A 10,400-nucleotide genomic window follows, 5' to 3' on the forward strand; every position below is an offset into this window, starting at 1 on the left:
CATTTTTAAATCTAGGCCTTATTAAAGACCGAGATCGATATATCTATGAACTGATAGTCCTAATTTTAAGTATGAATTTTAGTATTCACCAAAGCAGCTCAACTCCTTAGTAGGACATACATACTGAACATTGAGACTTTCTTATAGAACAACTGGTTTCAGCTAATAGACGTGGCAATCATGAAGCCAGTGGGCACTTTTAGTCCCTTAAACTCTGCACGAGTGGTTGTGGCCATTAGAGCTCAACACTTTCGATCTTTGATGGTCTTGCCAAAACCATAAAGGTTTAAAGTTTGTCAAGCTCAACTAAAGCCTGATTTTATTAAATAATTCTGACAAACCATTTTTAAAGAATTTTAAGTTTATTTTAAAAAGTATTATTCATTCACAAACTACTTGCAAAGAAATATAATTTTAAAATCCTGCGTGATAAAACTCAGAAAGAAGAGGCTGCTATTCATCTCATTTCAACACACATCAGATCTTTATTTCAGCAGCTCCCCCGCAAGCCTGGACCAAAATACCAAAAGCACCCTGCTCATTATAAACCAACATTATTAGCTCGGCAGAGGGTTAGACAGTTCTCTCTGGATTTTAAAAGGTGTCAAAGCGAAACAAAAGACTTCTTATAAGACAGAAAAAGAAAAAGAAAAAAAATCTGTCCACACTTGCTGACCTGCAGCATCAGAGAAATCTCACTGCAAAGTAAACAGGTAGCTTTGTTTGCTTTGGTATCTTCTGACTGAGGAAAATAATTATTGCAACAGATGTGGGTGGAGGTGATGGGGCAAAGCTCTGCATTGATCTTGTGCTTTCACATGTTATCATTAAGTATCCAATTTGCATTTTGGAATGCCTGGAGAAATGCACACTCCAAAGAATACTCAAATCATTCTTTAAAAACAAAGTGTGTGTGTGTGTGTATGTATATATAAAAATCTTGGGGACAGGGACACCTCTCCAATTCAACTTTTTTTTTTTCTTTAATTAAGTGCTGATATAATGTAGTACATGACATTAAAAGAAAAGAAAAAATCCAGTGGGGGGACTGAAAGACAAAGTCCTGGCAGTGTGGTCTGTTTGTATATTGCAATATGGCATTGATTCATATCACTAATGCCAGCTTATATTAAAAAAAAAAAAAAAAAAAAAAAGGAAAAGGAAAGGTAAAAAACAGGCAGTAGGTCCTAGTGGTTTGTTTTGTTAAAACATACAAATTGTTTCAAATCACCTTTATAAAATCTGTTCACTGCACTGCTGATTTCTTCAAGGATCCATCATTCCACATCCTTCTCTCTTTAACTCGCATAAATAACTAAATTGGCTATAAATGAAACTTTGTAGGAAATTTAAAAATCCCTTTTTCTGCTGGCGCAATCACAGAAGGCATTTCTCCTTGGTTAGAGTGAGGCGCTAGACACATGAGGAGGTTGCACTGAGTCCGTTTCATGGAGAGGCAGTGTGTTTTAGCGGGAGGTTGGGAAGATGAGGACGTGCTCACAGCTTCTTCAGTCGTCCGTACATCTCCCTCTTACTGCGCTCTCCGGCCCAGGTGCGACTCTTGAGGCGGCACTTCCTCAGGTCCTCCTTGAAATCCTCATGGTGCATGGGTCGGTAAGACTGAGGTTCACATTGTGCCTGCACAAGAGAACGAGATGAGGATTCAGAGGACTGAACAGCTGAGATTCATGTGGGTCTGTGATAACTGATATGCTAAAACATGAGCACGCAGTTCTTTGGACTAAAACCGAAGCATTATGCTCCAGATACACAAGGCCTCACCAGCATTTATATTTCACTCCTTGAGAATCAAATCAAACCCAACCTGAAAATGAGGGAAGAAGTCCTTGTAGCCGCCCTTGAGGATGTAGAGCTCGGGGTAGTGAAGTTTGGGATACTCGTTCATGGCGCGGTCTTGCTCTCTGACGAAACGGCACATTCGGGGGCCGCGCTCCGAGGAGAACTCGCAGTGGAAGATGATGACGATTCGTTTGTCTGGGCTGGATGGGACAATCGGGTTCTTGAGGAGGAAGTCCTTCACCTGGTCCTCCTGGTGTAGGTTTAGCGCTCCCTGGAACAAAAACAAATACCTTTAGAGCTCAGGGATGGATCACCTACAGAGAAGTCTTTAATTAAGCAGTTTTTACATCATTACCCCCCCCCCCCCCCCCACAGTTGTTACTGAAAACATCTATCACCGATTTTCACATCGTTCTGTGTGATTTTCCAACACAAATTAGGAAACACTCGAGTTTTATGTATACTGCAATGTCTGTCACTGACTCACCTTGATATGTCCTCCTTCAAACTCATAAGGATAGCGGCAGTCAATGACGATGACTTGTTCAACTACATGATCAAACTGGCCAGTGAGAGCTGCCACCATCTAAAGACCACACAGAACATACTTTTAATGTTTTCAAAAGGAGCAGTGATTACTGTGAAGGGACTGAGCGCTTGGACACAGTGCGTCTACTCACCATGTCTGAGGTAATGTATTTGAGGTCTTGGTGTTTTCCATGCACTGTGGGTAGAACGAAAGGCTAAAAGACGAAAGAGGATTCGTTATTCCACTTTTTCAAGCAACTAACTAACAAGCACACAGAAGAGTTTTCATTCTCCCTTACCTTGGTGAAATCACCTATTAGCTCATTAGAACCAGCCTCACTGTCCAACAGCTTTTCAATCTCTGCCTGGCAGAACGACTTGGACCTCTGGAGCAGTGAGCAGCCCTGGAAAGAGAGGAGAGGGACACTTACCGAGGTAGCCAAGGAGAAAATGAAGCGATTTAAGATAAGCTTCAAAGCCTGGAACAATAGCCAGTAAGCCTCAGTGGATGTTTCAGAAGCTGGGTGACAGATGGTCAGTGGAGATTTTTTAAATCACGCCTACAGATCATTGCTGTCTGTTCAGAACAGCAGCTCCATGTTATCACTGGTTTTAAATGTTTCAATCAGAAAAGGACTTGAGCTCGACAGCACGTTTTTGTAACACAAGACAGTTTTTATTAATCTTGCACCGTGTGGCTTAGACCTGAGCAATGCTGTAAGACCAATCTCAGCATGCATGCACTTCATTCCGTTTTCATTTAAAAGACAATGCTGCTACTTCCTCCCATTCACCTCAGCTCCTCATGTTATTGGCCAACATGTTAAAATGATCAAGTCATCCAACTAACTTGCATCAACTATCAAAACAACAAAAGTGATGCATGTTGTCCAAGGCAGTATGGCCTTACCATTCTTGGGGATTCTGGGTTTTGTTCCAGGGTGGTTACTTGCGTTCCTGCAAGGCTACGCCGCCTCTTCACCCTGATGGGTGTATTTTCATCTCCGGGGCGGTCAGCGCGCTTCACAGAGAGACGGGAAACAGGACTGGGCATCGAAGGAGAGCGAAACAGGCTTCGTGGTCTGCACCGAATCACAGGCTAAAGAAATGCGAGAATAAGTACATTTTTAAATTCAACCCACATTTTGCGTGAGGTGCTACAACTTGTGACAGCAAAGCATCAAAATTTATTCTGGGTGATTGCATCAAAATACATCAGGACTATTCTTTATACTATGCTGTGACATATTGTGTTTGTTGTAAAATGGTTGTCAAGATGGATAAGTCATCTGTGGCTACTGAGAAAAGCAGGCACACACTTTACATACTGCACCTAAAGTACGCACACTTACAGAGTCTTCTCCTATACTGTCAGCCACCAGTGGGGCAGTGAGTAAGCTGGCCATGCCCATCGGTACCCCAGAGTCATTCTGCAAACAACAAATGGGTGCCGTTAAAAATCAAGTCTGACAAAAAGGAATTGCAGAAAAAAAATGAATCCATAAAAACATGAATGGCAGGGACTCACCTCCATGTTGTCATCAAGTACATCCAAAAAGCCATCGTCTTCATCATCATTTGAGGAGGTGAGGGAGGAACTTCTCAGAAACATGGGGCTGGAGTCATGAAAGTCAAGCTGCTGCACCGGAGGAGGTGAAGAAAGCTTTACATAAAAAAAACGTCAGTCAGCATCTTTCGAGAAGCAGATCACCCCTTTTTAACTTGCAGACAGATTCTTCACATACCATGAGGGCTGGTGCGGAGCTGGGACGGCAGGCAAAGGCATCCTTAGACTGCCCGTTGTTAAAGGATCGCCCACGACACCGCGAAGCAGGTTTGGTGGGTTTCTTGAATTCAAAGCTTTCCTGAAAGAAAAAAAACAACAAGGCATTTTAAACAAGGAATGCCAACACAGACGTGACAGATTAATAAAAGCACCTGCTAATGACACTAATAATTTTCACTTACATAAAATGCAAATATCCCGTTTTTAACCCAAATGATGAAATGCCGTCTCCACAGTAATAAAAGCTCATTTAGCATCGCCTTAGTTCTAAGGCAGTGAGACTTAAGTAAATGATTTTGGTCCAACTGACCTCTGGCATGTTCTCCTTATTCTCATGCTGAGAGGTGGATACTTGGGAAGGTTGCTGACCAAATACTCCATAGCGGTTTGGATCATTTTGCTGCCCCTTCAGAGCTGGACTGAAGGCCATGAGCTGGAGCTGAGTGGGGGAATAAAAGGGAATCAGTTAGCAACGCGTTTAGGCTTAACCTCCACTGTATGGTTTGTTTGAGTTGTGTTTATGTGTACTGTCAACTCCTCTTTAAAAATTAAGATTAAATCCTATTCAAGCGCCAAAATCACAACTACAACAGGACATTATCTGTTATCTCTGGGGATAACAGATAATATGTGTATGCATAACACACAAGCTGTAAAATACTTACGGGCAATGAGTTGATTCTTCGAATTGGCATTCTCCTATAATCAACAGATGGCAGAGAAAAGAATTGCAGTCAATAAAATAAGGAGATAAGATTTTTTTGGCTTGAAAATTAAACTGCTCTGCAATGTTGTTTTTAGGGGGGGGGGGGGGGGGGAGGAGAGATAATACCAGGTACAAAACTTACTCATTGACAACTCTGCTTGACTCTCGAATGGCTTTTTCAAATCTGTAACAGAAAGAAGAGCAAGGAATGCTTCAGAAATTACAAAACTAATATATTCTTGCAAGAAGATCTGCTAAGAAAAGAGACTAGGAAGGCCTCAACTGTCAGTCGAAACATTGCATACTCATAAACTACAAAGAGTCTGGGACTCTATTGAGACACCGAGAGGAACGGTTGGACATGAGGAAGTTGGGTGAATGCATGGAGGCAAGACGTACTCTTTGCATTGGGAGTACGGCCCACCTGTATGCTAAATAAGTGGGCCTGAGAGCTCAGGGGGTGGGAGGGAGGTCAGGGGAAGGGATGCGGAAATCAGCTAATCTACCATATGCCTGCTGGAGCCGAAGCTGCAAAGCCCCCTTTCTGCAAGAGCTCTTTTGTTTGTCGAGGGGGGAGCGTGTCCCATTCAGTGCAGACCACAAGAAGGGAGGGCAGCTGTTCTCTGGGGGTGCCCTGATTTCAATAGCTGATGCAGAGAAACTCCAGCCCTCAATTCCCTATTGAAACAAGGCTGCAGTAGAAGAGTGTGCCAAAGCTCAGAGGGGGTGGGTTATCAAACCAGAGCACGCACGCCACATCCTCCCCCCCATCATGGAAAACTCCTAGCAACCTAACAGCTGTAAAAGGAGGTGAATGAAGTCTTGAGCACCAACTGCTGCAAAAGAACTCACATCAGACCTCGGCAGATGTCTGCAGGGCAGACTCACCCAACTGAGAATAAGGAAAAGGGCCACCCAAGATTAGGCAGCTGAGGGTATGCTAACAAACTGATCAAGATAATAACGCTGAGCACAAGTGCAACAGTATTTTCAGTGAGCAGCACTAGGGTTTCCAACTGATTTTACAGAGCATATTGTCCCAGTTGTATTACTTCCCACCTACAAAATTGCAATATTTAACTATTAAGTTAAGTCCATAATATGTCACACTACATTGATTTAGAAAGTAAAGCTCACATGGTGTATCAGCTAATCTGCTTTGTCTAAGAAAAAGGAGCGAGGTCATCGTCTTAAAGTCAACGGCAGAAATATTAATCCCTCAGATGGGAAATGGTGCTTAGCGCTGCTGAACCCTAGCACTGGGGTGGGGGTGGAGGGTCGGGTGAAGGGGCAAAAGGGTAAGGAGACGCACTGCTCAAAGGCTGATAACAATAGTCAGAAGGAGGATAGTTTAACTTACGTGTCTTCCACTTCGATGGCATCTAGTGGGCTGGGGAGATCCATGCCCAGGCCTGAAGGAAGAGATATGTGTCACTAATAGATGATACTGACCTGCCACATGTATACACACATTTCTCATATTGCAGTGCATAGGTGAGCTGTCTGGTGGAGTAAGGACTTTACATTAGAAGACTGGAATTACAAATAAATAAATAAATAAATAAATAAATAAATAAATAAATAAATACATAAAAGACTATACTTGATACATTTGAGTCGTAACTGAGTCGTAAATTACAATACATAAAATATTACTGCAGCTAAAATAAATAATACAATACTACATTCCGCATAACCGTATCGAATCTTGTGACTTGAAATCAAATTCAGTCCATGAACATTTGGCCTTATAGCATAAATTAGCACAAACAATAGCTTTAACGGGGTCTCACCAGCATCAGATGAGACGTCAGAGGCGAAGGAGGGAACCTTCTCGAGGGGTGCATGCTTTCTCCTTTTCGGGGTATCACATTGGCTGCACGACAAAGAAAGAAACAGAAAATTTTCCTTAATGTCAAGACTGAAACGTATTGTGCATCGCAAAGAACCGATCAAAAGGAATAAATAGATGACAGGGTAGTTAGTGGTTTGAAAAACGGGAACTGCAGTTACATGAAAATAATTAACAAATAAAAACTTAGTAGTACCTTCCGAGTCCAGCTAAATTGTTCATGTCCATAGCCAAATTGGTAACAGGAGACAGCACAGCCGTGGGCCCAGGGGAAAACAGATTCCTGCAGTGCGAGGTCTTAGTGCTGTGCTCAAGCAGAGAGGGCAAGGAAAGCTCGGGGATCCGGTCGGGCCTGTTCGTCTTAACAGGACTAATCCTGCTAAAAAAAGATTCCATGTTGCTTTTTTCGCTGTCAAATCTGTGCAAAAGTCACGCGGGAGTACTACTGTATGATAGATTTGGTTTGAATTTCGAGTCGGAGAAAGCAAGACAGTCAAAGTTTCGAGCTAACCCGGAAGCTAAGCAGCTAGCTAGGAACAATTGAGATTACATTTCCAAAAATACGAAGCAAAACACCGGCCGTAAGTTAGACGGTGGTTCCGTGAGGTGTAAAACCTAGATTTGGTCTTTCCAAATCACTAAAGTCACATAGCTGTTGTTTATGCCAGAGAGTTACAGCATAAGGCACCTCCTCTCTGACAACCCCTGATTTGTGAGGAAAGGACTGAAGCTGCTCGTATTTATGTTCAAAATAGAAGCTCAGAAGCGGCAATATTTGAACCAATCAGCGACGTTGTTACATCTGGAAAACCAATCAGAGCGCGAAAGGCGTCTCCGCTGTTGTCCTCTCACCGGATGAGGGAAAAAAGGAGGAGGATATGACACAATATTCATCTTTTTTCTTCCTCGCAATTCTTTTGTTCTGAGAAGAAATTTGAATTTTTTTATTTTTTATTATGTATTTACCGGGACTATGCACTCAGAAAAACATGTCTTCAGATTACTTTATTAGTTTTTCAATTTGTGGAGTAAGATTTACTTAACTGTAAATGATGGATTTGATAGGGAACTTTGAATATTTCGAACAACAATGGACAGTCTTGCAAACAAAATGCCCGTTTTTACAAACCTGTACTCAAATCGACGATTAAGGGCATCAATAATAATCTAACCTCAAGTACAAACTGAAACAAAACGTTCTCCCTCATATTTTCATGAATATTTTTAGTGAAGGCAGAAATATCAAAGTACTTTTTAAGTGAAAGACACAAAGTAAAAAAGCATGATTTTATGTACAAAGCATTATCAACATTAGGTTTAAAACATGAAACCAATTGCAGAAATTACAAAAATGCTTCAAGTGGGTGTTTTTGGTTGTGTGTTTAACAAACTTGTCAAATACAGAAAACAGATATCCATTGTTGTTCAAAAGGCAGTGAAGAAGAATTGAAAAGCAAATGGAAAAACAAATTATAAGTACAGTACTTCAATAATAATTAAGCATAAAAGGCCCAAATATGTTACATAAATCTTACAGATGAACCGCAGGTTGTTCCTTAAGAGGACTGAGCTGCACAAAAATTTGGTAAATCCCATTGTAACACTGATTGTGTACATGCTTAATGGCAGAGTGAGTCAGTCAAAGAAATCAGCTTCTCGCAGGGCGAACATGTATTAAGAACACCACGTTCTTTCTCTTGTGCTTTTCTTTCTGAAATCATGTTAAATGCATGAAGCATTTTATTGATTAGATGAGAAAATAGAACTCATGTTCTAATGAATGCTCCTTGTTGATTGTGAATGCTGTGGCGTGATATGGGAGTTGTTAGGACTTCAACTAAGTGTTTTAAAATTCATCTTATTTGAAATTAAACATCAGAACCTGGCTCCTAAAATTACAACTAAATGTTTTAGAAAGCATCTCAAATAGAATGAACCCATTTTCACGCTGCTGGACAATAGAGTTTACCACGCATATGTTTCAATTTAAAGCATGGACTTTTGACTGTACAATGTAATGATATTATAAACTGCAAAAAATGTAAATGGTTCATGATTTCTGTATTTGTACAGCAGGTTATTACGTAGGTTCTGGTTCTAGCTGGTTTCAGCACAGACTTTTTATTTCCTTTTATGCTTATCCCAATCTCCTATGTGCAGTGGGCTAACAGTCATAAAGTTTGTACATGCTCGCTGTTGACTGATATGCCATATATTGAACTGAAAGGCACACACCTTCCTGCAACTAGTTCAACCAGACAATTGAAGTTGTCCAACCGACAAAACCAGACAGATGTTCGTAAAACCACATCGGTATTCTGCCTGAGGTTAATGTCAGGCTTTGTTTTTTGCTTTCATCCATCTCTGCGTGATTCATTTCGAAACTTCTTCCACCAGCAGTCCAGGTTTCCCACATTTTGATTGCATTCACAAAGCTAAGGGCGCAGTGGTGTATAGTTGAAAATCTGATATCTTATCACTCATTTTAACATGACAACAGTGATTTAGTATTTCAGTGAGAAGATCCTCGGCTAACATTTTCAGCAAAGTCGTGTGTTGACCCTGTGACCTTCTGGTTTTAATCGCTGTTCACTGGACTTCGCTCAGCTAAAGTATCCTTGTAACTGCCATCTCAAATGTAAATGAACTTTCTTTGGAAAGGTGTGAGCACAGCGATACGACCCAAGGCTCCACACCCCGCAAGTGAAAAAGGGAGACAAAAGGTGGGAGAGGGAAGGTGAATCATCCCAAATGAACCCCCTTCAAAACTACTGCTCCCACTTGATAGTGCTAGTGCACTCACACCACAACCTCAGCTGCACAAACATGCAAATAAGACTGAGATCACTGAGAATCATTCTACTGAAAACAAGACTCTATCCGGTTGTTCAGTGATGACGCGACGAATCCTACTTCCGGGTCTAAAGTAGTCTGCGTTTAATATGGCTTTTGTGTTGTTAACATGTTTAATGTTATGTATTTTCTTCTATTTAATCTCAAAAAGCTCCTAAAACAGTCAGTGATCACTGTTGACCTCCCTCGGCTTTTATTACCACTAATCATTTATTTAAGCTCAGTTTTTAACAGAGGTGTGGACTCGAGTCACATGACTTGGACTCGAGTCAGACTCGAGTCATTAATTTTATGACTTTAGACTTGACTTGAAAAAATGTTCTAAGACTTGTGACTTGACTTGGACTTTTACACCAATGACCTGGGACTTGAATTGGACTTGAACCGGTTTACTTGAAAAGACTTGATATTTTACCCCAAATATAAAATTTAACATGCATATTATATAGAGATTGAAAATGTGACGTCATTCACGGGTAGAACCGCAAAGGATTCTGGGAACTCGTGGCAAGCGGTACTAGCGCACGCAGGCTTTCAATTAAAATCAGTCACACAGCGATAAAAAGAAACACAAAAATGTCAAGAAGCTGTTGTATTATTAACTGCAATAGCCGGTCGCATGACAGCCACTGGAAGCCGACGGGTAAAGAGATCGGTTGTTATCGGATTACGTCGTTGAAGAGAAATTGTTCAAGCCATGTTTCCGAAGTAACAAAGACGCGACGGATGGCCTGGATTGCAGCCATTCAAAGATCAAATATAACGTCCTAGAACACTCCAGCTCACAGGTTAGTCTGTTCCAAGCATTTACACGAAGGTCAGTGTTTTTTAGTAGTTAATGCGTCATTTTTCTTAACATAATTGGTGATATAGGT

At 41.2% G+C, this 10,400-nt stretch overlaps 1 protein-coding gene across 2 annotated transcripts; it reads right to left on the reverse strand.

Annotated features, from left to right (window-relative positions):
• Positions 1–460: 460 nt before the first annotated feature.
• On the reverse strand, positions 461–7,425 carry cdc25b (cell division cycle 25B). 2 transcript variants are annotated; one of them, XM_086275434.1, is made up of 15 exons: positions 6,869–7,425; positions 6,614–6,696; positions 6,181–6,232; positions 4,963–5,004; positions 4,780–4,813; positions 4,425–4,553; positions 4,074–4,193; positions 3,857–3,991; positions 3,675–3,758; positions 3,239–3,427; positions 2,628–2,732; positions 2,481–2,543; positions 2,288–2,386; positions 1,826–2,071; positions 461–1,638 (listed from the first exon to the last, which is right to left on the reverse strand). In XM_086275434.1, the coding sequence occupies exons 1-15, from the start codon at positions 7,066–7,068 to the stop codon at positions 1,498–1,500; spliced, it is 1,722 nt and encodes a 573-aa protein (XP_086131560.1). In that variant the 5' UTR covers positions 7,069–7,425; the 3' UTR covers positions 461–1,497. The 2 variants fall into 2 exon arrangements, with proteins under 2 accessions (XP_086131560.1, XP_086131562.1); XM_086275436.1 differs by having other exon boundaries at positions 3,681–3,758; positions 6,869–7,424.
• Between the last annotated feature and the right edge of the window lie 2,975 nt (positions 7,426–10,400).

The sequence above is a fragment of the Aulonocara sp. 'chitande type north' Nkhata Bay genome, linkage group LG19 (assembly GCF_057382095.1).
Source record: "Aulonocara sp. 'chitande type north' Nkhata Bay isolate Kocher_YH1m ecotype deep benthic linkage group LG19, A_spYH_male_GT1.1, whole genome shotgun sequence".
In the NCBI taxonomy this organism is placed as follows: domain Eukaryota; kingdom Metazoa; phylum Chordata; class Actinopteri; order Cichliformes; family Cichlidae; genus Aulonocara; species Aulonocara sp. 'chitande type north' Nkhata Bay.